Raw genomic sequence first — 26,701 nt, forward strand, 5'->3', positions numbered from 1 at the left:
AACTGAGATGCCCAGGTGCCCCAGGCCTGACCTCTTTATATGAGCCCTTTGAAGTGGGGTGTTTTCTCTGGCTGGTCAGTGTAGCAAGTCAGAGATTCAACGTTGGTGGCTTGAAGATGCGGAGGGCCATGTGGCAAGGAATAGGGGTGAACTTTAGGGACCAAGAACTGACCCAGCTTACAGCCAGCAAGGAAATGGGGCCTATGTTTATGGTCGCAAGGAATTAAATGTTGTCAATGACATGAATGAGCTTGGAAGTGGGTTTTTCTTCGGAGTATCCAGACAAGAACTCATCCTGGCTGACCCTTGGTTTCAGCCTCGGGATGCCCAGGCACAGAATACTGGACATCTGACTTACAGAACTGTGAGCCCAGTGGATGTGTGAAGCTGCTGAGTTCATGGATGGGTGAACCCGGTGGTGGGTAGTAAAGAGAGCACAGATTGCACGGAGCCCTGGGTGTTCTACGTAAACAGTGAATGAATGAATGAATGAACACTACACCGAAAACTAAACTGTATGGTATGGTGAGTAACATAACACAATTAAAATTTCAAAAAATTAAAATCAATTTATCACATATGATGCAAGGTAATGATAAGGGTTTATTTTTGCATATGAATATTCCGTTGTTCCAGAACCACTCAGTAAAAGAGGAACCTCTCTCCATTGAATTGCCTTTGTGTCTTTGCAGGAAAATCAAATATGAGTCTATTCTGTTCCATTTATCTCTATATCTATTTGTTAACCATACTCATTGTCCTGATTACTGTAGTTTTACAGTAAGTCTTTAAATTATGTAGTGTGAATCTTTCAACTTCATTCTTTTTTCAAAATCCTTTTGGCTATTCAAGATCTTTGGCATTTCCATATAAATTTTAGAATCAGCTTGTCAACTTCTGTGAAAAAAAAAAAACTCTTCAGTAATTTTTACTGAGATTGCATTGAATTATAAACCAATTTGGAGAGAAATTATATCTCAACAATATCGAGTTTTCCAATCCATGAACACAGTATATCTTTCTATTTATTTCTTTAATTTCTGTCAACTGCATTTTATAGTCTTCCAGTGTACTGGTCTTACACATATTTTGCTAAACTTTTCCCTAAATATTTAATTTGTTGATGCTTCTCGAATAGTGTTTCCATTTCTTTTTCCTTTTTCTTCTAAAGATTTTATTTATTTATTTGACAGAGAAAAACACAGCGAGAGAGGGAACACAAGCAGGGGGAGTGGGAGAAGGAGAAGCAGGCTTCCCGCACAGCAGGGACCCTGGGATCATGACCTGAGCTAAAGGCAGATGCTTAACAACTGGCCCACCCAGGAGCCCCAGGTGTTTCTGTTTCTTAATATCCAATTACTTATTGTTAGCATATAGAAATACAATTCATTTTTATATCTTGGGGTGCCTGGGTGGCTCAGTTGGTTAAGCAGCTGCCTTGAGCTTAGGTCCTGATCCCAGGATCCTAGGATCAAACCCTACATCAGGCTCCCTGCTCAGCAGTGAATCTGCCTCTCCTTCTCCCCTTGACCCTCCCCCCTGCTTATTTGCATGCTCTATCAAATAAATAAGCAAAATCTTTTTAAAAATTTCTTTTGCATCTTGACCTTTGCAACATTGCGAAACCCACTTAGTTCTAGTAGCTTTTCAGTAGATGCCTTGGAATTTTCGGTCAATGATCATGTCATAAACAAATTAAAAAGTTTAACTTTTTCCTTTCTAATCTGTAGGCCTTTAATTTCTTCTTCTGGCTTATTGCACTGACTGGGACCACAAGTAAAATACTGAATAGAAGTAGTAAAAAAAAAAAAAAAATCATGTCCTTGTTCTTGAGGTTAAGGGGAAAGCATTCAGTTTTTCACTTAAGTGTGCGGTTTTCCATAGATGTGCTTTGTCAGGTTAAAGAAGTTCTTGCCAATTCTTAGCTTGCCTAGAATTTTTAATCGTGGGTGGGTCTCACTTTTCTTTCTTTCATGCTATTTCTTCTTCTATTGAGATAATCATAAATTTTATCTTTTTTAGTATTACTGATAGAATGAACTGTACTGATTAATTTTCTAATGTTAAAACACATTTGCATTTTGGGGAAAAGCCCCTCTTGGCCATAAGTACTGTTCTTTTTATATATGGAAGGATTTGAATTGTTCAAATTTTGTTAAGGATTTTTGCTACTGTGTTCATAAAAGATATTGGTCTGTAACTTTCCTAAGATCTTTGCCTTGTTTTGTCATCAAGGTAATGCTGGTCTTACAGTATGAGTTGGAAAGTATTGCCTTCTCTTATATTTTCTGGAAAAGCTTATAAAAAATTGTTATGATGTCTTAAAATTTTGGCAAAATTTCTTGCTTACATTTTGGTAGTATTCACCAGTGAAGGTATCTGGACCTGGAGTATTCTCTGTGAGAAAATTCTTAAGTATGAAGTCATTTTATTTCACAGACACAGGTCTAATCATTATCTCTCTTCTTGCTAGAAGAGACTTCTCTCCTTGAGACAAAGAATTTACCCTTTTCATGTAAGCTGTAAAAATTAATTGGCATAAAATTTTTCATAATAATCACACGCACACCCTTTTTTTAAACAACTGGGGCTTGAACTCATGACGAGATCAAGACTGGGCTGCAAGAGAGTCCTATGCTTAATTCACTGAGCCATCCAGGTGCCCCCACTCTTTTTTTCTTTAATGACTAGGGATTTATAGTGATGTTCCCTCTCTCATCCCAGAGCCTGGTGATGTGTTTCTTCTCTCTTTTGCAGATGAGTTTTTCCAGGAGTTTATCAATTTTATTGATCTCACAGAAACGTTTGGATTTTAATTTCATTTATTACTTTTCTGTAATCGGTTTTACTGATTTCTGCTCTCGTCATCATTATTTCCTATCTCCTGCTTATTTTGGCTATAATTTGCTCTCCTATTTCTTAAGGTGGAATTTTATGTCATTAAGATGTTTCTTCCTTTTTGATACAGCCATTTGGTGCTTTAAGTTTTCCTTAATCACTGCTTTCTTCTCTGAGTTGCAGTCCACAGCTTTGGTATGTTGAATTTTATTTCCATTCAGTTCAAAATGTCAGTTTCTGTTTTGACTCTTCTCTGACTCCTGGAATTAGAAGTGTGTTATTTAGATGCCAAGTGTTTAAGAATTTTCCAGAGATTGGAGTCCCTGGCTGGCCCAGTCAGTAAAGCATGCGACTCTTGATCTTGTGGTTGTGAATTCAAGCCCCTCATTGAGTGTAGAGATTACTTAAAAATATAACTTTTTTTTATAAAAAGAAGAATTTTACAGAGCTCTTTCTATTATTCATTCTAACATAATTCCATTGTGGTTGGAGAAAACAGTTTTTATGACAAGAATCTTTTTTTAATGTATTGAGATTTTTTTTTTGTCTTATAGTTCAGAGTATGGACTATTTGGTAAGTGTTTAGGTGCCCTTGGAAAGGTACTGTATTCTGCTGATGTTGGATGGGGTATTCTATAAGTATCAGTTAGATCACGATGTTAATAGTATTGTTCAAATTGTCTATATCCTCTCCGGTTTTTTTGTCTATTTGCGTTATTCATTGGAGGAGAGTGTTGAAGACTCCAATTATAATTGTAGATTTTTTGACTATTTCTTTTCAATTCTTTCCATTTTTTATTTATATATTTTGAAGCTCTGTTAATACACTCTGCATACACATTTAAGAGTGTTACATTTTCTTGAATTTATCATTTCTAATTATATAATATTCCCCTTTGTTTTTGCTGATATCTCATTCTGAATGTACTATATCTGAATGGATATTGCCTCTAATTTTTTAAATTAATTTTTAAAATCCCAGTATCATTAACATACAGTGCTATGTTAGTTTCAGGTGTACCATGTCTTGATTCAACTGACTCTGAAGTTTCATCGATTTGTGTGTCTTTGGTTTTTTTTAAAGATTTATTTACTTATTTATTTTAGAGAGAAAGAGAAACAGAGCACAAGTAGGAGGGGCAGAGGGAGAGAGAGAGAGAGAATCTCCAGCAGATTCCCTGCTGGGCATGGAGCCCAACACAGGGCTCAATCTCGTAACCCTGAGATCATGACCTGAGCCAAAACCGAGTCTGATGCTGAGCCAACTGTGCCTCCCAGGCACCCCTTCTTGTGTGTCTTTAAATTTAAACTAGGTTCCTTGCTTTTTTAAGTTCAACCTGTCAATCTTTGCTTTTTAATTGAAGTTATTAGAACATTGACCTTTAATGTAGTTGTTAATATGACTGGAGTTAAATCTACCCTCTTGCTATTGTTTTTTCATTTGTCCCACGTACCGCTTGATTCTTTTTTCCTCTTTTCCTGTCTTCTTTTGAATTTTTAAAATGATTCCCTTTACCTCCACTGTTAACTTAGTTATTCCGCTTTTATTTCATTTTTAGTGATTGCCCTAGTGTTTCCAAAATACACCTTTGAGTGATCACAATCTGGGCTGCACTTTCTTTTCCTTCTGCACCTCCAGTTACATGTGTTTTAGATCATGTGACTTTGTCCCACAGCGTTTAGTATCCTATCACCTGAGTCTAGACTCTTAGGCGAGCTGAACCACCTGTTCACATGAAGACGGAGTGGACACAGATGAGAGGAGCAGGGTCATGCCACAGCAGCACCAAGGACTTGACCCCTTTGGTCAGGACAGCAGTTCAGAGCAGAAGTTCAGTTATACCAGCAAAGCACAGGTCCAAAGGACTCAAGTCTTGTGTCAAACTATTAGCTCAGAGTTGGAGAGAGGGAAGAAGGGGCATTTAGGAAACCTAGGAAGAGCTGGGTATCGTGTTCAATTTGACATGGGCAAAGAGCAAGCGTGACTTGTGCTTTAACAGATGGCCACAGTCAGAGATGACATTGAGAATGTCAGCACTCTGTGAGTTCTGTAAAACCATAAAGAGATTTGAGCTTTCAAGAGACACGGAATCGCCAATTTGAATAAAAATATCTAGATTTCAAGGGACAAGCATGCTCCAGCTGATATCTGTTACACATTTAAAATTACTATCTCATCCAGAGTTAAGATGGCAGAGAAGCAGGGAACCCTAATTTTGTCTGGTCCCTGGAATTCAGCTAGATAGTCGTCAAATCCTTCTGAATACCTGCAAAATTAACCGGAGAGCTGAGAAAAGAATTGCTGCAATTCTACAAATAGAAAAGCAACCACTTTTTCAAGGGAGAAGGTGTAGAGATGTGACTCCAAGGTGATATATATCAGAAGATTAACTGCCCTGGGGAGGGAGACAGCTTAAGGAGGCTACTGGAAAGTGTTATAAGCAGCAGAGTGCAAAATCAGAACTTTTAGAAGTCTGCTCTAGTAAGGAAAATAGCTGCCTGAAAGGTGCACAGGAGGCGAAGCTGGGCAGAATCCTAGGTGGGACAGTGTGGTCTCAGCATCCCCCAGGTCACAAAAAGAACAGGTGTGCCTGAGTGCGGCAGAGTTCCCAAGCATTAGAACGGGGAAGCCAGTTGCAAACAGTGAGTCCAGGTGCTGGCTTTCTTGCCATATACTATGAACAACAGCCTGGTCAGGCTCCAAGCAGGGTCCTGAGAAGAGACAGAACCTTGGCAAGACCCTCCTCACCCCCCAGGAGAAAAAGCATGGGTGCAGGATGCAGGAGTCTATAAAGTCTGGAGAGTCCAAACAGGGTTGCATGCCTGAGATAAAAACTCTCAGTCACTGGCTAGATGAACACAGAGTGCAGTGGGAAGCCAGAAAGGCAAGAATAATTGACTGCTTTTCTGTGAGGGTGTCGGGAGCTGCTATTTCACCCCCCAAATTTGTGCTGAAAGCCTTCAGGCAGCAAAATAGCACCACACTGTACAATCCAGAGCCACTTTCACTGAGCCCAGCTCCCTGGCAAGGGGGTGCAATACCACTTGGGACAAAGACACCTGAGAATCAGTGCAACAGGTCCCTCCCCCCAAAAATCAGCAGGAATATCTGGCTAATACCAAGTTTACCGATCACACAGAACTGAAAAACTCCAGTGCTTGGGGAAAAGAGTATATAGAATTCTCATAGTTTTTTCTTATTATTATTTAATCTTTTAAGTTTTATTTTTTCCTTTTTCCTTATTTTATCAATTCTTTTTAAAACTCTTTTTTAATGTTCATTTTCACATTTGCACTTTTATATATATTTTTCATTTTTGGTTTCCTTCCATTGTATTCAATTTTATTTTTGTATATAAAATTTTGTAGGTTTTTTCTTTCTTTTTCATTTTGGGATCTAGTTTTTTTTTTTTTAACAAACAGACCAAAATACACCCAGGATCTAGTTTATTGTTGTGTTCTGTTCAACCTCTTGTTGGATTTTTTTCCTCTCTCTATCTCTTTTTATAATTTCTGTTCTCTTATGCTTTGTTTAGTGTATATATTTCTGGTGGTGGTGTTGCTATTTTCGTATTTTCTCTCTCTTTCATCTGTTCTTTTTTGGACATAATGATGAGATGGAAAAACCCACCCCAAAAAAGAACAGGAGGCAGTACTCAACTGCCAGGGATTTAATCAATATGGATATAAGTAAGATGTTGGAATTACAATTCAAAATAATGATAATAAAGATACTAGCTGGTCTTGCAAAAAGCATGGAAGACACTAGCAAATCTCTTACTGGAGAACAAAAGAACTAAAATCTAATCAGGTCGAGATGAAAAAGGCTATCACAGAGATGTGATTAAAAAAAAAAAAACATAGGTTCTAACTGCTAGGATAAATGAGGAAAAAGAGAGAGCCAGTGATATAGAAGACAAAATGATGGAGAATAAAGAGCTAAGAAAAAGAGAGATAAACAACTACTAATTACAAGGTGAGATCAGTGATACCATAAAGCAAGAACAATATTAAAATGATTGAAGTCCCAGAGGAAGAGAACCTATTTATTAGTTCCCTTTATTTATTCCCTTAACCTGGGGGAGGAAACAGGCATCCAAGTTCAGGAGGTACAGAGAACCTCTCTCAAAATCAATAAAAATAGGTTAACACCTCCATGTATAATAGTGAAGCTTGCAAATTTCAGAGTTAAAGAGAAAATCCTGAAAGCAGCTTGGGACAAGAGGTCCTTAACCTACAAGGGTAGAAACATAAGCCTGGCAGCAGACCAGTCCACAGAGACATGGCAGGCCAGAAAGGACTGGCATGATAAATTCCATGTACTGAATGAGAAAAATATGCAACCAAGAATACTTTATCCAGTAAGGCTGTCATTCAGAATAGAAGGAGAGATAAAGAGTTTCCAGGACAAACAAAAGCTAAAGGAATTTGTGAACACTAAACTAGCCAGGCAAGAAGTATTAAAGGGGATCCTTTTAGAAGTGAGGACGTGGATAGTCATTTATCATCCTAGTGGACACCACAAGAAAGCTGGGATAACAATCCTCAGACAGACTAGATTTTAAACCCAAAACTGAAATAACAGATGAAGAAGGACACTATATCATAATAAAAGGGTTTATACAGCAAGAAGATCTAGCAATTGTAAATATTTATGCCCCTAACTTGGGAGCAGCCCGTTATATAAACCAATTTATAAAAAAATTAAAGGAACACATTTATAATAATACAATAATAGTAGGGGGCTTTAACACCCCACTCACAGCAATAGATAAATCATCTAAGCAGAAGATCAATAAGGAAACAAGAGCTTTGAATGACACACTGGACTAGATGGGCTTCACAGATATATTCAGTGCATTTCATCCTCAAGCAACAGAATACACATTCTTCTCAGGTACACATGGAACATTCTCCAAAACAGATCACATACTGGGTCACAAATCGGGTCTAAACTGGTACTAAAGGATTGAGATTATTCCCTGCTTACTTTCAGGCCAAAATGCTTTAAAACCAGAACTCAGTCACAAGAGAAAAATTGGAGGGAACACAAATACATGCAGGTTAAAGAGCATCCTACTAAAGAATGACAGGGTCAACCAGGAAATTAATGAATCAAAAAAATTAATGGAAACAAGTGAAAATGAAAACACAACTCTTCAAAACCTTTGGGATGCAACAAAGGCAGTCCTTAGAGGAAAGTATAGCAATACAAGCCTTTCTCAAGAAACAAGAAAATTCCAAATACACGACAGAAACTTACACCTGAAGGAGCTGGAGAAAGAACAGCAAATAAGCCTATATCCAGCAGGAGAAGAAAAATAATAAAGATTAGAGTAGAAATCAATGAAATAGAAATCAAAAGAACAATAGCACATATCAAAGAGCTGGTTCTTTGAAAGAATTAATAAGATCAATAAACCTCTGGCCAGACTCATCAAAAAGAAAAGGAAAGGACCCCCAAAAAAATCATGAATGAAAGAGGAGAGATCACAACCAACGCTGAAGAAATACAAACAATTATAAGAACATATTATGAACAGCTATATGCCAACAAATTAAGCTATCTGGAAGAAATGGATGCATTCCTAGAAACACATAAACTACCCAAAACAGGAAGAAATAGAAAATCTGAACAGACCCATAACCAGCTAAGAGATTGAAGCAGTAATCAAAAATCTCCCAACAAATAAGAAGAGTCCAGGACTAGGTGGCCTCCTACTGGAATTCTACCAAATATTTAAAGAAGAGTGAATACCTATTCTTCTGAAGCTATTTCAAAAAATAGAAATGGAAGGAAAACTTCCAAACTCATTTTGGGGCCAGCATTACCTTGATCCCAAAACCAGACAAAGACCCTATCAAAAAGGATAATTATAGACAAATATCCCTAGTGAATATGAATGCAAAAATTCTCGCCAAGATACTAACCAATAGAATCCAACAGTACATTAAAAGGATATTCACTGCAAGCAAGTGGGATTTATTCCTGGGTTGCAAGGGTGGTTCAAAATCTGCAAAGCAATCAATGTGATACATCACATTAATAAAAGAAAGGACAAGAACTGTATGATCCTCTCAAAAGATGCAGAAAAAGCATTTGACAAAATACAGCATTCTTTCTTGATTAAAACTCTCTGCAGTGTGGGGATAAAGGGAACATATCTCAATTTCATAAAAGCCATCTATGAAAAACCCACAGTGAGTATCATTCTCAATGGGGAAAAACTGAGAGCTTTCCCCCTAAGGTCAAAAATATGGTAAAGATATCTATCACCACTGCTGTTCAACATAGTACTAGAATTCCTAACCTCGGCAGTCAGACAACAAAAGGAAATAAAAGACATCCAAATCAGTAAAAAAGAAGTCTAATTCTCACTCTTTGCAGATGACATGATACTCTATATTGAAAACCAAAAAACTCCACCCCAAAATTGCTAGAACTCATATAGGAATTCAGCAAGGTAGCAGGATATAAAATCAATGCACAGAAATCAGTTGCATTTCTATACATTAAAAATTAGACAGAAGAAAGAGAAATCAAGGAATTGATCCCATTTACAATTGCACCAAAAACCACAAGATACCTAGAAATAAACCTAACCAAAGAGGTAAAGGATCTCTATTCTGAAAACTATAGAACACTTACAGAAGGTATTAGAGAAGAACACAGAAATAAAAAAGCATTCCATGCTCACAGATTGGAAGAAAAATATTGTTAAAATGTCTATGCTACCTAGAGCAATCTACACATTTGATGCAATCCCTATTCAAATACCAACATTTTTCACAAAGCTGGAAGAAATAATCTTGAAATTTGTATAGAAGCAGAAAAGACCCCGAATAACCAAAGAAATGTTGAAAAAGAAAACCAAAGCTGGCAGCATCACAATTTCAGACTTCAAGTTCTATTACAAATTTGTGATCTTCAAGACAGTATGGTACTAGCACAAAAAAACAGACCCACAGATCGATGGAACAGATTAGAGAACCCAGAAATGGAACCCTATCTCTATGGCCAACTAATCTTTGACAAAGCAGGAAAGAATACCCAACAGAAAAAAGACAGTCTCTCCAACAAATGGTATTGGGAAAACTAGACAGTCACATGTAGAAGAATGAAACTGGACCATTTTCTTACATCATCCACAAAAATAAACTCAAAATGGATGAAAGACCTCAATGTGAGACAGGAATTCATCAAAAGCTAGGGAACACAGGCAGCAACCTCTTCAACCTTGTCTACAGCAACTTCTTGCTAGATATCTCTCCAAAGGTAGAGAAATAAAGGCAATAATGAACTACTGGGACTTCATCAAGATAAAAATCTTTTGCACAAAAAAGGATTTGAAACAATGGACAAAAGCAAAAGACAACCAACAGAATGGGAAAAGATATTTGCAAATGTCTTATCAGATAAAGGGCTAGTATCTAAATGTTATAAAGAATTTATCAAACTCAGGATGCTTGGGTGGCTTAGTTGGTTAAGCGGCTGCCTTCCACTCAGGTCATGATCCCAGGATCCTAGGATCAAGTTCCACATCGGGCTCCCGGCTCAGCGAGGAGTCGGCTTTCTCCTTCTCTCTCTGCGTGTGCTCTCTTTCTCTCTCTGTGTCACATAAATAAATAAAATATTTTATAAAAAAAATTTATCAAACTCAACACCCAAAGAACAAATAATCCAGTCAAGAAATGAGCAGAAGGCATGAAGAGACATTTCTCCAAAAAAGACAAACAAATGGCCAATGGACACATGAAAAAATGCTCCTCATTACTCAGCATCAGGGAAATACAAATCAAAACCACAATGAGAGGGATGCCGGGTGGCTCAGTTGGTTGGACGACTGCCTTCAGCTCACGTCATGATCCTGGAGTCCTGAGATTGAGTCCCGCATCAGGCTCCCAGCTCCATGGGGAGTCTACTTCTCTCTCTGACCTTCTCCTCAGTCATGCTCTCTCTCACTGTCTCTCTCTCAAATAAACAAATAAAATCTTTTAAAAAGCAAAACAAAACCACAATGAGATACCAACTCCCACCACTCAGAATGGCTAAAATTGGCAAGTCATGAAACAACAGATATTGGCAAGTATGCAGAGAATGGGGAACCTTCTTAAACTACTGGTGGGAATGTAAGCTGGTACAGCCACTCTGGAAAAAAAGTATAAAGTTTCCTCAAAAATTTAAAAATAGAGCTACCCTGTGATCTAGTGATTGCACTACTTGGTATTTACCCAAAGGATACAAACAGTGATTCAAAGGGGCTCCTATACCCCAATATTTATAGCAGCAATGTCCACAATAGCTCAACTGTGGAAAAAAATAAAATATTAAAAAAATAAATAAATAAAACCCTGCCCTCAAAAGAAGGTGGTTCAGAGTCACATTTAAAAAAAAAAAAAAAAGAAATCTTATCATTTGCCACAATGTCTATGGAACTAGAAGGTATTATGCTAACTGAAATAAGTCAGTCAGAGAAAGACAATTATTGTATGATTTCACTCATATGTAGAATTAAAGAAACAAAACAGCAGATCATAGGGAAAGGGGGGGAATAAAATAAGATGAAATCAGAGAGGAAAGCAAACCATAAGAGACTCAACTATAAGGAACAAACTGAAGGTTGCTGGAGGGGAGGTGCCGGGAGGGATGGAGGACCTGGGGGAGGGGCATGAAGAAGGGCACAGGAAGTCATGAGCACTGGGTGTCACATGCCACTGATGGATCACTAAACTCTACCTCTGAAACTAGTAATACACTATGTTATCATAATTGGGGAATATTTGACTAGTATATGATTCTCATGGCAAACACTTAGGGGGACAAGAAATGTGTCTTTTTGTTGTCTCTGTAAGTGAATTCAGTTTCTATTTCAGCCCCCATTCTGCTGGATAATAGAAATTTATTATCTACTAGCTAAGTGTTTTTTCAGTCATTTCCAGACAAATACCCCTACCCCTCCCTCCTCACCTCCCTGGAGGTAACCTGAGTTCCACAGGGCTTTGCTCTATGAGAGCATGTGTCTGTGAAAGGGCACTAAGCCTCTAGTCTCATGTAACCATCATCTTCACACACACTGGCATCTACTGACATATCTGGTTTCCAGTCTGACTTCTGGTCATATGGTTCTTGTATCTGACTAAAAGTTTTAAGTTTGCCAGCTTTCTGGGGGTAGATCTGAGCCACACAAAAAAACATTCTGGTGCTTCTGGACCACTTGTGGGGAGCTCAGGGGCCCAGCTGGGCTGCCTTGCCTTGTCCATCTGGACACCACATGTAGCTCTTTCAGCTCTCCTGCATTTTCACCCATCTGGAATCTCCATGAAGCTCATGGCTTCTCAGGCTACTCCTGAAAATTAAAGCTCTGATTCTCTCTGCTTTCAGATCCTCTGATCTCCACGAAGGGTCTGTTCTTCCCATCCCTTCCTGCGGGACCGGTATGGGGACAGCAGTCTGCAATACCTTCCTAGTGACAAGCCAACACTCAACTCTCCAGCTCTCCTGATTCTGTGTTGTCTTCTTCTAAGGACACTTCTGTTGTTTGGTTATTGTTTCTTCCTAAAGCAGGAGAAACTGATTCCAACTGATCTTATAGTCTTATGACTATAAGACTGCTTATGACATAAATTAGGCACAATGAGTTATTTCAAGCTCAAAACTTTCTTACTCTCAAAGTTTGAAAATTATTCTTTTTCTCTTAAAATATTGTCTTTGCCTTGAATTCAAAACCTTACTTGGAAGTCACAAGCCAAGACTTCACTCCCTTTTTTCTCGGTTCTACCACGACTACCATCCCTTTAAGATGGGTATGGAATTTCAATGAAAGGATCTTGAGATAAAGAGAAATAACTGAAAAGAAATTATTAAAAATATTGAGATTATTTGACTAATGTATCAAAATATCACCCAGTTAAATGTACATAAAAGATGTGTATGAGTTGGTCACAATTTCTTTATTTAGCACTGTTTCACTAAAAGCTTTGAAATCAATGCTCTTAAACTTTAATCAACGCACAGTGTAAGCACTTAAAAGTCTCTCTTTGCTCCCTTTGTTTAAAGAAAAAATAAAAACCCTGTTCTCTATTTTTGGCAAGTCCATTACTTCTGTGTTGTTTTTTTTTTTTTTTTGTTTTTTTTTTTTTTTGCTCTGACTGTGATACCTGCCTTAGATATTAAGTTCCTCTGGAGCAGAGATAGTATTTTTCCTAAATACTACATCCATTTCCTGAGAGATTGGTTCTGATAGCTCTTCCATCTTCCTTTGTCACTCACACAAAGACATGTGGCTCACTTTCCCTACTATTCTCATATACAGTCCTATATTTGAGCCCAAATAGACTACTTTCAGTTCACTTATTACCAATATCTGTTGAGACGTTAACATATAACACATGTTGGGGCGGCGGGAAATCGAGAGTAATAATACCTAATGTTTGTTGAACACTACATACTGCACACTGTTCTTAATGTTTTAGGTGTTTTACTTCACGAACTTGTCCCAACTGTTTGAGGTTATGCTGTTATTATCTCCACCGACAGCTGAGGAATCTGAGTCTCTGAGAGATTAAGGATCTTGTCAAAAATTTCCCAGCCGCAACCAGGATTCCAACCTGTATCGTCTAGCTCCAAAGCCCATACTTCCAATATCTGCACTGCCTCAAGACTCAGAAGGCTTGTCAAATTTCTCTTAAAACTTGAGGGATCCTTAGGTAGAAATAAGTCCACATATGATTGACATTAAGAAGCTACAGTCCGGGAGTGCCTGGGTGGCTCAGTGGGTTAAAGCCTCTGCCTTCGGCTCAGGTCATGATCCCAGGGTCCTGGGATCGAGCCCCCGCATTGGGCTCTCTGCTCAGCTGGGAGCCTGCTTCCTCCTCTCTCTCTGCCTGCCTCTCTGCCTACTTGTGATCTCTGTCTGTCAAATAAATAAACAAAATCTTATATATAAAAAAAAAAAGCAGCAGCAGCTGCAGTCTGCTTAAGTGTATGGTGACTTCCTGTTATAAGTGGATTGGACAGGTGACATGGTTTTGAGTTATCTCCAGCACTCTGCCATACAGAAGACTCCCTGCCTGGTGGCCTATGTGTTCTCTCCCCTTGTGGTATATCTTTGCTGGGGAGAAGGGTGAATAAAGCTGAGTTTGAAAGCACTTTCACATAATGGTCTAAAACTTCTTCTCTGATCTTTCTTATTCCTACCAATTAACCAACTTGTTTACAAACCTTGAGGGTTGGCCCTTTGTATTATTATGGGAGACTGTTAGACTTCGAGGCACTACCAAGTACATTCTAACATCCCATTGATTTCCTGTCTAAAAGAATATTGACTGCAGAAAATAAGGACACCATGGAGCCATGACTTCTGCTGTGGTCAAACAGAGGAAGCACAGAGCCCAGCAAAGGAAGTCAGTGGCCCATTCATGTTGGTGGTTAGGGTGAGAGCAAAGGGAGAGGTGAAATTTAAGAGGTCAAGCTATGGGCAGAAAACAGACTCCGGGAATTAAAAGAGCAAAAATAAAGAGTAGTCAAGGCTATTATTCAATAAAAACAGCTTGAAACCAGAAATATGTCAACATCCAGACAGAGTTGACTGAAGTCTCCAACTAAACAAGGGCATTACCTTAATCACTTGAATAAGCAGATGGGTCAACCCAATCTTGTCTTTTTGAACTCTTTTCTGAATGCCTACCTTTTCTGAAAGGAAAAGAAGGACATCATAATGTCATAAAGGCAGAGGGTATTTCATGCAACCTATAGATAGGAGCGTAGCTGGGTCTCAGAAATACGAAAGGTTGCGGGCCCCTGAGAAGACCCTCTTTCTTTTCTGTCTCTGCATTTCTGCTGGACTCACCACTTGTCTGCTTGTTTTGCTTTCTCTATGATCACAACAGCTCATTAACTTTGGTGTTGGAGGCCCAGCTCACCTGGATTCTTTCTCTGGATTCCAGTGCTACATTCTGGGAAGAGAAGATTCTGATCGACGCAGCCTGTTCAGGTGACTACCCTTGGACTAAACAACTGTGCCTAGGCTTGGGGTCAAGTTGTGTTAGCATTGCTGATGAGACTCCACCACACAGGCCAGCACCTATCCTTCAGTCTCACCATCTCCCAGGCCACTCTGCGCTGCGGTGAGGGTAAGATTAGATGGTATATATGAAAGGGTGCCATGAAAATGTAAAGCACTATTACAATTTTCATGGCTGAAATTTGTAACCATGGGGAAATATTTGAAGTTGTTTTTATGGTAATAATATTAGTTTCCACGCAGGATAAAGATACTCTGGATATATATATATATGGAGCCCTGTAAGCTGGAGTCAATTTGTTTCATCTGACATTTTGTTCTGAACCTTTTTGCTTGCAAAGGATGCAGTGAGAGAAGGTCGGGCTTTCCAAGACCATCCTGATCTGTAGAGAAGAGACTCAGCCTTGGAGGAGGGGTGGGGCAATCACCATGTAATCACCACGTGGTACTCACTTGAAACAAAGACTGTTAAGCACCAGTCAAGGGTATCTTAAGAGGGAAGTGGCTGGATTTTTAGATTCCTGTATAGAATCGGTCTTCTGGAGAAGAGGCCAATTGTATGCCCTGGAGAGATGCTTTGTGTTGCTAGTGGTAATTGTTCCTCATTAACTTTGCCACAAAGCAGCTTTGGTGCACCACGCATAGCAGTGGATGTGGCTGCTTTTTTTCTAGTTAAATTCAAACTACTTTACACCATATGGTTCCTGGGCTGTAGATTTTTATTAAATTTCCTGAATCATCCTGCACTGTAAAAAACAAATACTTAAAAGAAAAATATCGTGGTTTTTTTCATTTAAAAATTTCAGAGATTCTTATGCTTGAGAACACAGCTCCTATTTTTAATTGATAAAGCCTTAACTACCCTTCTATCTCATACTTGAAATTCAAAGGACAAAGAAGATTGTTTTACTTGTAACTTGCTGTGTTACTTTGAGTAAATGACTTTTTTGGGTGGAGAGGCAACACCATCCTGCCTCCAGAGTGTTCTGGGGACACTTAAGCATAAAAACTGTCTGGGAGGAGTGAATCAGTTAAGCATCTGAATCTTGATTTTGGCTCAGGTCAGGATCTTAAGGTCCTGAGATTGAGCCCTGTGTCCAGCCCTGCTCTCAGAGCAGAGTCCGCTTGTCCCTCTCCCTCTGCTCCTACCCCACTTGTGTTCTCTCTCTCTAAAATAAATAAATAAAATCTTTACAAAAAAAAATCCTGGAGCACAAAGAAACTCATGGCAGAATGCTTTCCTCTGCCTTGATGACAGTGCATTGTGGAATTTTAATTATTAATGTGCTGCTCCAATGTGTCCAAATGTTTATTTATTTATTTTTTTTAAGAAACGAGGCTATGGAAAATAGAGTACTTAGGATGACACTAGAGGGATTCATGTTCATAACGAGGAATTAAATATGGAGCCATCTTTTTAAAAATCCATAATTAGTTTTAAAAAAAAGTTGGAGATGAACAAAAGAAAGATAACCACATAGAAATAATTAAACACTAAGATGATCAGAAGTAGGGCACCTGGGTGGCTCAGTGGGTTAAGCCACTGCCTTCGGCTCGGGTCATGATCCCAGGGTCCTGGGATCGAGTCCCGCATCAGGCTCTCTGCTCAGTGGGGAGCCTGCTTCCTCCTCTCTCTCTCTCTGCCTGCCTCTCTGCCTACTTGTGATCTCCCTCTGTCAAATAAATAAGTAAATTCTTAAAAAAAAAGAAAGATCAGAAGTAAAGGACATTAAGAGAAGATATGCATTCCTAAAAAACAAAATTCAACTGAGTAAATTTTAAAAATCTTATTGGTTTTATTCAGTGATTTATGAATAGGGCAGTATCCCATCAAGCAGATAGAAAGGAGTTCTTTGGAGCTATGCAAAATGAAAGATTTAATAGGCAGAAGGGAGTGGGAACAAGGAAGTTATACTTGGACAAAACAATGGGTTGGTTATTACAAGGTGACTTTCTCTAGGGGATGACAAGTCTCCATTAGGCAGATTACCTAATGAGTGCTAATCAGGCAATTTCTGATTGGTTCCAGACTCAATTTCTAGTACAGCCAAAATTGTAACGAAGTCTACGTTTGGTGATGTGGGTCTTAGCATAAGTGACTCTATTTGGGCCTGTTGTCTTTAACAGCACGTGCACATACAGACACACACACACAAGAACAAAATGAAAATAACCTACCTGAACCTGAGACTTAAAAGGAGAAAATTTCCATATGGATCTGTTGATACCTTCTGCAGGAAAAAAAAAAAAAGAAAGATTTCCACTAGAGCTATACTATAGGTTATGGGGATGGATAATCTTGAACCTACAGCTAGTCAGTTGGTCCACAAAGACAGAAAACTTAGTAGGAGCCAGCCAATGGTGGAGAAAACACAATGCAGGGGACAAGACAGACATGATTACATCTTTGAGGAGCTTCTTATCTAGAGGAGAGAGATACATGAATAAAATGGCAGATGATGATAGCGCTACAGAGAAATAATACAGGGTGTTTCCAGGAACATATTAGAGGCACACACAACCTGGAGAGTGGCAGTAGCCTGGACAGCCTCCTGTTCAACAGTGCTGAGTGAGAACAGAGAGCATAGCTTGTCTGCATTCCTGGCCTCCCCTCTACCAACTCAAAGCTCAGAGGGAAGTTGGCAACTGTGGCTTAAAGAAAATGCTTGAATTTGAAGTCAAACCAGCTCTAGGTCCATCATCGCAAGTTGCAAGACCTCGAGCTTCCTCATCTCAGTTTCCTTGCTTATAAAATGGGAATAGTAAAATATGTCCAAGATTCTAAGTGATTATAAGATGCCTATTAATTTAATAAAAAATTTTCAAGGACTGGGTAAGGAGAGGGAGAAATTTCTCTCAATTATAGGGACTTCCTGATTTCAGCCACATCAATATGGAAAAATATGCCCATCATAAGTTTGAGGAATTATGGTGACCCAAGATTGTTTGTGAAGATTAGATGAGATTGGGGCGCCTGGGCGGTTCAGTGGGTTAAGCCTCTGCCTTTGACCTCAGGGTCCTGGGGTCAAGCTCCACATTGGGCTCTCTGCTCAGTAGGGAGGCTGCTTCTCCCTCTCTCTGCCTACTTGTGGTTTCTGTCAAATAAATAAATAAAATATTTGAAAAAAGAAGAAAAAAAGATTAAATGAGATTATATGTGAGACTATACTTCCACACTGTGCTATGAACTGAGCATCTGTGTCGCCCCCCACACACATACAATTCATATATTGAAATTCTACTCTCAATGTGGTGGTGTTAGGAGGCAGGAACTTCAGGAGGTAATTTGGTCTTGAGGGTGGAACCCTCATGAGTGGGATCAGTACCCTTAGAAGAAAAGACATGATCGCTTGCTCTCCTCACTCTCCTTCCCCATCCGTGTAAGGATACAAGATGAGAAGTCTGCAGATGAGTAAATGGTGTCAGCAGACACCAGGTCTGCCAGTGCCTTGATCTTAGACCTGCCAGCCTTACTTGCCTCACCCTCTGCATGGCCCCACCTTCAATAATATACAAGTGACTTGAAAAAAATGGATAGGACATTCAATCCTGGGATCAAATTTCTTCATGAGCCACTCTTATTAAGTATGACATATTGCTATTAATTACCAATACACAGAGTCTTTTAGAACCAAAAGGAAATGTAAAGTTCAATGAGTTCTTTCCTTAAATTTTATCACACAAAAAACTGAGAAACAAGACTTTTCTACCCCTATGGCATATGGCAAATTTGGGACAGAAAGAGGGCTTTTTTTTTTTTTAAGATTTTTATTTATTTATTTAACAGAGAGATCACAAGTAGGCAAAGAGGCAGACAGAGAGAGAGGGAGAAGCAGGTTCCCCACTGAGCAGACAGCCCGACACGGGGCTCAATCTCAGGACCCTGAGATCATGACCTGAGCTAAAGGCAGAGGCCCAACCCACTGAGCCGCCCAGGTGCCACGGAAAGAGGGCTTTTTATAGGCAATGTTGACAATTGTTAGTAATTATGGTTCTATACAGTGAAATGCTGGATCTAGCTGGGTAACCTCAGCTCATATAAAGCAGCTGTAGAATACCAATCCCCCAAGTGAGCAATGCCTTAGCAACAGTGCAGCATGAGACTAAGCTGATAGGTTGTGGAACTGGGGTGGTGGGAATGGAGGATGTGTGAGAAATGCCGAGGTGTTCAACTCTGGTATATCAGATGAGCTTCCTCTGCAAGGGAAACAAAATCATGCTCAGCCTGAGTGACAGGGTTATTGGAATTGTAGGTCCTCTGTAGAGGGAAAGATTTACGTACCCCTCCAGCAGCCCTCCTAATGTCCCTAAGCAGTTTACCTTGGTCTGAAAATGACAAAGAGTGGGCCTCAGGTTTATGACTGCTTGGGGAAGGGGGCTGTTTACATTGGAATTGTAAGAGGTTATTACTTTCTTTGTAGTCACCAGGAGGCTGGGCTGCACCGAGCAATCACAATGCGGAAATCACAAGAAATGCATCTTCAAGTGCATTCAGTCATAGACCCACCTATACTCATGCCAGGCTTCCACAACTTGATACTGTAGCCACTTTCCTGAAGGCTTATCAAAGCGCTGCAGGCAGGATCCAGCTCATTATGGCTTTATCTATAGACGGTGGATTAGGACAGGCTTGTCACCATCTCCCACCTTGGGATTTGATACCTGGTTAAATAATTATTCTAAGCTCTCTGTAGCTGAAGGGAAGTCAAGTCAGGTCTCTTATCCTCCGTGGGGCTCTATCTGGCAGGAGACTGACCTGCCTGCGCTTCAACCTTAAGACAACCTGAGGCCAGGCGGCTCCGTGCAAAACCACACGTTAGAGTCGCAGGATGTTGAAGCCGGAAGAAGGCGATACAATTTGTATTCAGGATTACTTCATTTAGTTCACATACATAATTTGACTCACTTAACAGATGCAAGATCAGAGACTAGGAAAGCGTAAGCAAGTTGCTCCGAGTGGGGCGACAGGTCAGTAAAGGACCTGGCAGTCCCAAAGGTGGGAGCCACCCCTCTCCCCCAGTGGTCTACCTGTAAGGGATCCCTGTCCTTAGACACAGAGCCGGAGTCAGGGCTGCAGCCTTTTCCTGCTATACCCCGCCAGCCAGAGCAGCCCCCTCACCGGGTGACTAGCAGATGCCGAGTCTCCACGCCTTGCTCGGTGGCGCCTATCTTGTCTTTGTTTGGAGTAATGGAAAATCTGAGAACGGGGGAGGCGTGACTTCAATATTCATATCATTTTTAAACAAACGATTTCCTAAATTGCGTGTTTCATCCCTGGTGACTCTTCCGTAGGCAGCGCCTGCCGCGCCGCGAGCCCTTCCTTCTGCTATCCCCACCCACCGAGCCCGCGGCCTCCCTCCGCAGCTGAGAGAGAACAGCGGAGAGCAGACGAAACAGCGAGGGCCGCGGGCGGGAGGCTGTTCCCGGAGCTCGCGGCTGGCATGGAGAGTTCCCCATTCATAAAATTAACACCTCTGCTCGCTGACTTCCCGCCGGCCCCAAGCAGCCCCATCCGCCGCGGGCTAGGACTGGGTCCCGGGTGCTCCGTTCCAAGGGCCAAGGGGCCTAAACTGACGCGTTTCCGCGTTTCTCCAGGGAGCCCCGTTTTAGAAATCCTATCTTGTCCTCGGTCGGTATGGGCGACTGGAATCGACCGCGGACGAGAACTCGGGGTTGAAACCAAGACCGAAAATGGCTTGTGGTTCCATCCGTAAATAAAACCTCACCCTTTGACTTCAGGCTGTCCGACATTTTGTGACTTGCATTTTTTGCTCCATCGTAGATCCAGGAAGCGCCTGTCAAACCATGCCACCTATCCATTTGTAAACAACTGGCTATTTAGGGCCCCTTCTACCCTTGTATGGTGATGGGTGGGAGCGCGGGAGCAGGCACCCGAGAGGACGGCAGGGGCGGGGCGGGGCAGGGCGTTGCACTAATTCGAGGTGCAATCTCCATCCAAATAATACATTAGTATTAACAATGATCCTCTCCACGAAACCCTTAAAATTGGCCCTTGACTCCCGTCGCAGCAAAAGGCGAGCCCTTATTCGCTGAGCTGACGCCTCCTCGGCTCCCCCCGCCCCCCACTACTCGCTGCTCTGGAAATTACAACTCCTCAGCACGCCGCGCAGGGAGGCGGCGGCGGCGGCGGGAGGGAGGCGGGGAGGGGATTCCCGAGCCAGCCGGGCACTCGCCCTCCGCCCGCCGGCTGCAGCGTCGCGCGGCCAAGGTCAGAGGCGCCGCAGGAGCGGCAGCAGCGAACCAAGGAAGCGGGTCAATCCTTGCGGTGGGGAAAAAGCCCCAGGGCGCATTTGCCCCGCACCAGCAGCCGCCGGAGAGGGCGGCGAGCGAAGGTCCCCGAGCCGGCCGGGCTCCGCCGAGACAGTCGCTGGAGCGGCGACCCCGCACGCCAGGTGGCGGCCCCTCGGTCCGCGCCCGGGGAACCGGGGCTCCACCGCCCGCTCTGGGCGCTGTCCGTCGCCTCGTGGTGCTGAACCCAGCCCCACGGCCGAGCGGCCTGCTCACCCGCCTTCTCGCCTACGGATCGCTCTGATTGGGGCGGGGCAGGGGCAAAAGGGAGCCCTTGAGCAGCTGCCCACTGGAGACGAGGGGCTGAAACAGAACAGCTAGAAACGGCAGCCCGGCCGCTGGTCCTGATGTGCAGAGGAGACGCGCGCTGCAGCCGGCGGCGGCGCTAGTGCTGATTCATCACCTCGAGCGCCTCACAGGCCATCGCGAGGGCAGCCGACTGGCTCTGGACTCTGCCCGCAGGTTGAAGCCGCTGGCGCAGGAGCCTCGCAGGCAGGAGGTGAGGACCCCCTCCCGTCTCTTGCCCCCAGTGGTCCTAGGCGGTGGCCCCAGGACAGAGAGAGGGGCGTGCCCCCGGGCTGTGAAGTGGTCATGTCTGTGTAATGCCCTCGCTTGCAGTCTCTCCGGTGCTAACCACGCTTGGTCCCCTCCGCCTGTCTCTGGAGCTCGGGTTGTTCCACATCCCACCCTGAGCAGCTCGGTCTGCCCGCGCCGCGATGGAGGAGGAGCTGAAGTGCCCCGTGTGCGGCTCCCTGTTTCGGGAGCCCATCATCTTGCCCTGTTCCCACAACGTCTGCCTTCCTTGCGCTCGTACCATCGCTGTGCAGACACCGGACGGTGAGCAGCACCTGCCCCAGCCACTGCTTCACTCCCGGGGCTCCGGGCTACCGGCCGGCGCCGCTGCGGCGCCCCCTCTGGACCACGACGCTGCGGCTGGCCCAGCCTGCGGCGGCGCGAGCGGGAGCGCAGCTGGCGGCCTGGGCGGCGGTGCGGGAGGTGGTGGGGACCACGCGGACAAGCTGAGCTTGTACAGTGAGACAGACAGTGGTTATGGTTCCTACACCCCGAGCCTCAAGTCCCCCAACGGGGTTCGCGTGCTGCCCATGGTGCCTGCACCGCCTGGCTCCTCGGCCGCCGCGGCCCGGGGTGCCGCCTGCTCCTCGCTGTCTTCCTCCTCCTCAAGCTCCATCACGTGTCCGCAGTGCCACCGCAGCGCGTCCCTGGACCACCGAGGCCTGCGCGGCTTCCAGCGCAATCGGCTGCTCGAGGCCATCGTGCAACGGTACCAGCAGGGCCGCGGGGCAGTGCACGGGGCGTCCGCAGCCGCTGCAGTGGCCATCTGCCAGTTGTGCGACCGCACCCCGCCTGAACCGGCCGCCACGCTATGCGAGCAGTGCGACGTGCTCTACTGCGCTGCCTGCCAGCTCAAATGCCATCCATCCCGCGGACCCTTCGCTAAGCATCGCCTGGTGCAGCCGCCGCCGCCGCCCGCGCCTGCTGAAGCCGCCTCAGCATCCCCAGGCGCGGCCCAGGGCGCCCCCAGCGGAGGCGGCGGCTGCAAGAGCCCGGGGGGCGCCGGCGCGGCGGGGGGCAGCGCGGCCCGCAAGTTCCCTACGTGCCCCGAACACGAAATGGAGAACTACAGCATGTACTGCGTGAGCTGCCGAACCCCGGTGTGCTATCTGTGCCTGGAGGAGGGCCGTCACGGCAAGCACGAGGTGAAGCCGCTGGGAGCCATGTGGAAACAGCACAAGGTGAGCACAGGCTGGGCGGGGCGGGGGCGCACAGGTGCAAAGAAGAAGGTGCGAGAAGAGTGCCTGGCCTCTTCCCTGGAGAGATGGCAGAAGGCAGGATTTACTTCATTCATTCATTCCCTCATCATTTATTTGACAAACGCTGAAATGAATCCAGATACTCTGAACCAGGTGTGGGGAAGGAGAAGAGCATGGAAAGATGACTTAGGTGATCCCCTTCCCCCTGACAGTGTATGATTCTGCACAGAGGGCACCCAGAATGCAGAAGCAGAGCTTTTTCACTCCCAAAGTTGACTTATAAATTACCCTGACAGCCCTTCCGGAATTATGATATTCAGGGCCCCCTTCCTCAGTGGAAAAAGATTTTTTAAATGCAAGTGTTCCCACCCACTTGCAGGAAAATGTCTGATGTTTCCCCACTCTTGGTTCATCTTCCCTGAAGGCAGCAAGGATTCTATCCTAGCCGTCAGTGAGAGGACACACTAATTCCTACAGAGCAGAATTCCCCTCAGCTTCCAGAGCAGAAACTTGCCTACTTTCTCAAGAAGTCTCCAGCACTTTCTAGCCCCAGAATACCTCTGGGGAAGACATAATTCCTTGTGGGCCTTATTTGAGAATTTGGGTGTGTGCCCTTTTAAGAAGGGAACATCATTTCCCCCCAGAGACTTTGCCTTGCTGGAACTCTGCCCCTAATGGCAGCAGAAGTATGGGGGCCCTGCAGAGCAAGCCATACTTTCCTCTGCAGGCTGCTGCACACCTTCTTCCCCAGTGACTTGCCTGGGGCTGCCACCTCCCTAGTGAAAAAGGAACAGACTCTAAGTGCCAACTCTTGCCTGTCAGTGTGTCCTCGGTACCTGTCCTTGGGAGGGAGAATCCTCAATATCAGGTCACATCCTTGTTCAGGTTCCCAGGCAAGAGTGGGGTCAGTTCTCCTAATGAATTTTCACCTTAATTTTCTATCCAAAGGCCAAGCCATACAACTGGACTCACAGTACCCAAGGTCAATGATTCTGGCCTAACAGAGTTAGAGTCCCTTGTCTGATGAATACAACTGTATCTGAAAATTTGTACACTTATCATTCAATATCCTCTTTCCAGTAAACTCTCACCCCCCAAAGAGGCAGAGGTCTCTGAATGGCCCATCAGGAACTATGTATTCTGCTTGAGGAGGAAAGACATGGGAAAATAAGCAATTTGCCATGCTTACCTTGCATCATCCAACTGGAAATAGACAAAAAAGGTAGCATAGATGAGAAGAGAAGGAACTAAGCATTCCTCTCATAGATCTGCTGTATTTAGTTACTATATCATTTCATCTGCTACAATGTGTGTGCTATTATTATAATTTAACATTTTCAAATAAAAAATCAGAAAAGAAATGGGGAAAACATCAGACATCCACCTTGGAGTAGGAAATTTGCAGGAGACATCATTTCACAAATAAAATCTTTTGCAAAAAGGCTGTGATCAAGACAAGAGGTGTAGGTTCACATTCAGATTTCACGAGCTCTTACATTTTCACAGCCTAGAGGCCAGAATTAACTCTAGGTGTTGCCATCTAAATCTTTAGGCTTAGTGGAGAGCGGAAACCAACATGAATTGAGAGGAGCATGCAATCTTTTTTTTTTTAAGATTTTATTTGTTTATTTGACAGACAGAGATCACAAGTAGGCAGAGAGGCAGGCAGAGAGAGAGAGGAGGAAGCAGGCTCCCTGCTGAGCAGAGAGCCCGATGCGGGGCTCGATCCCAGGACCCTGGGATCATGACCTGAGCCGAAGGCAGAGGCTTTAACCCACTGAGCCACCCAGGCGCCCTGAGCATGCAATCTTAAAAGACTAAGATTCTTGCCAGGAAAAGTAAGTTGGATAATGATCTATGGTTTTGAGAACCAAGATTATGCAGGAAAAAAAAAAATCACTGGTCATCCCTCCCTTGGTATCCATAGCACTTTTAGAACATTTCTATCCTCAACCAACAATGCAAAGGTATGAGGAAATATTTTAAGCACAGGTGATATTTGCTCAACAGAGTGGGAAAGTTATCTGTGGGAAACAGGACTACACAGAGTCTGGTGTCTCAATTTTATATGTAATGCCACAGCTTCAAGGAACTAAGACATCTTCCCAAATCCAGAAGGAATGATGTGAGATACTTTTCAAGAATGAATAGAAGTTCTCCTGTTATCTTTTAGCAGGTGCCATTCTTCTACAGAAAGGACAGTCATTGAATGCTCACTATGAGGCGCTCGATGAGGGGCCAGGGAGCGCACGTGGAACGTTTGGTCTGGTTTTGTGGACAGGCTTCTAGACCTCCACTGTGAGGGTAGCTACTTTTGAAAGAGAAACTGGAACACTCAATTTCACAGGCCCACCGGGACAGTTTAAGTTCAGTGAAACTTAAAGCCTCTGTTTTTATCATCCAAAAATCCCAGCAGCCATGACAAAGCCTTATGGTACTATCAGAACTAGATTTGGGACAGAAATACTTCCTTAACATGCCTGTGACATCAGAAGCCTTCATTAAGGCCCTGCTCTAATTCCTCACAAGCGTGACCAGAGTTTGTCATCTAATTAGTGATTTTTTAGCAAATAGACCTCTAAGTGACACTGAAATCTATTTTAAAACAAGGTTGATTATCACCTTTTGAAAACAGTGTAAAAACTTTAGGTTTAGGGCCACCTGGGTGGCTCAGTGGGTTAAGCCTCCACCTTCAGTTCAGGTCATGGTCTCAGGGTCCTGGGATCAAGCTCCGAATCGGGCTCTCTGCTCAGTGGGGAGCCTGCTTCCTCCTCTCTCTCTGCCTGCCTCTCTGCCCACTTGTGGTCTCTGTCAAATAAATAAATAAAATCTTAAAAAAACTTTAGGTTTGGGCTAAACACATTTTTACGAATTTAATTTCTTATTGAAGTATAATTGGCATATGATATTCTATTAGCTTCACATGATTTGACATTTATATACATTGTGAAATGACCACAACACATCTAAATTACCATCTGTCCCCATACAAAGTTAATACAATACTATTGACTGTATTGCCCCAGCATGTACATTATATCCTCATGATTTAGTTATTTATAACTGAAAGTTTGTATCTCTTGATTCCCTTCACTCATTTCACACACACCCAAACCCCTTCCTCATTGGCAACCACCCCTCTGTTCTCTGCATGTGTAAGTCTGAGTTTTCTTTTGTTTATTTGTTTTTTAGAATCCACTTTTAATTAAATCATGTGGTAGTAGTCTTTCTCTGACTTTTCTTTTTTCTTTTTTTTTTTGAAGATTTTATTTATTTATTTGACAGGGAGAGAGAGAGATCAGAAGTTGACAGAGAGGCAGGCAGAGAGGGGGAAGCAAGCTCCCTGCTGAGCAGAGAGCCTGATGTGGGGCTCGATCCCAGGACCCTGAGATCATGACCTGAGCTGAAGGCAGAGGCTTATCCCACTGAGCCACCCAGAAACCCCTCTCTGACTTATTTCACTGAGCATAATACCCTCAAGGTCCATCCACGTTGGCAAAAGTGGCAGAGTCTCATTCTTTTTATAGCTGAGTAATATTCGCACACGTGTGTGTGCACATGCATGTACCATATCTTCTTTATCCATTCATCTATTGATGGACCCTTGGGTTGCTTCTATATGTTGGTTATTATAACACATTTTTAGATGGTTCTTCTGGAAAAGTTTTAATCATTTCAAAGAACTTCTGATGTGAAGAAACATGTTGTGAAAGATAGGACACAGAGGGGAAGCTTTCAGGAGAGCTTCTTTTTGCCTAT

The 26,701-nt window shown here is 43.0% G+C and overlaps 1 protein-coding gene across 4 annotated transcripts in view; it reads left to right on the forward strand.

Moving 5' to 3' along the window:
* The window catches only part of TRIM67 (tripartite motif containing 67), a 357,821-nt gene that overhangs the window by 292,307 nt on the left and 38,813 nt on the right, over positions 1–26,701 (forward strand). For 2 of the 4 annotated variants that reach the window (XM_082718917.1, XM_082718920.1), the window contains exon 1: positions 18,768–22,924. In XM_082718917.1, coding sequence (XP_082575043.1) covers positions 21,887–22,924 — 1,038 coding nt within the window. In that variant the 5' untranslated portion in view covers positions 18,768–21,886. Of the gene's footprint in view, positions 1–18,767; positions 22,925–26,701 lie in introns of those variants that run through there. The other 2 variants (XM_082718919.1, XM_082718918.1) reach the window with 2 other exon arrangements.

Source organism: Mustela nivalis, assembly GCF_964662115.1.
Source record: "Mustela nivalis genome assembly, chromosome: 2".
NCBI lineage: Eukaryota > Metazoa > Chordata > Mammalia > Carnivora > Mustelidae > Mustela > Mustela nivalis.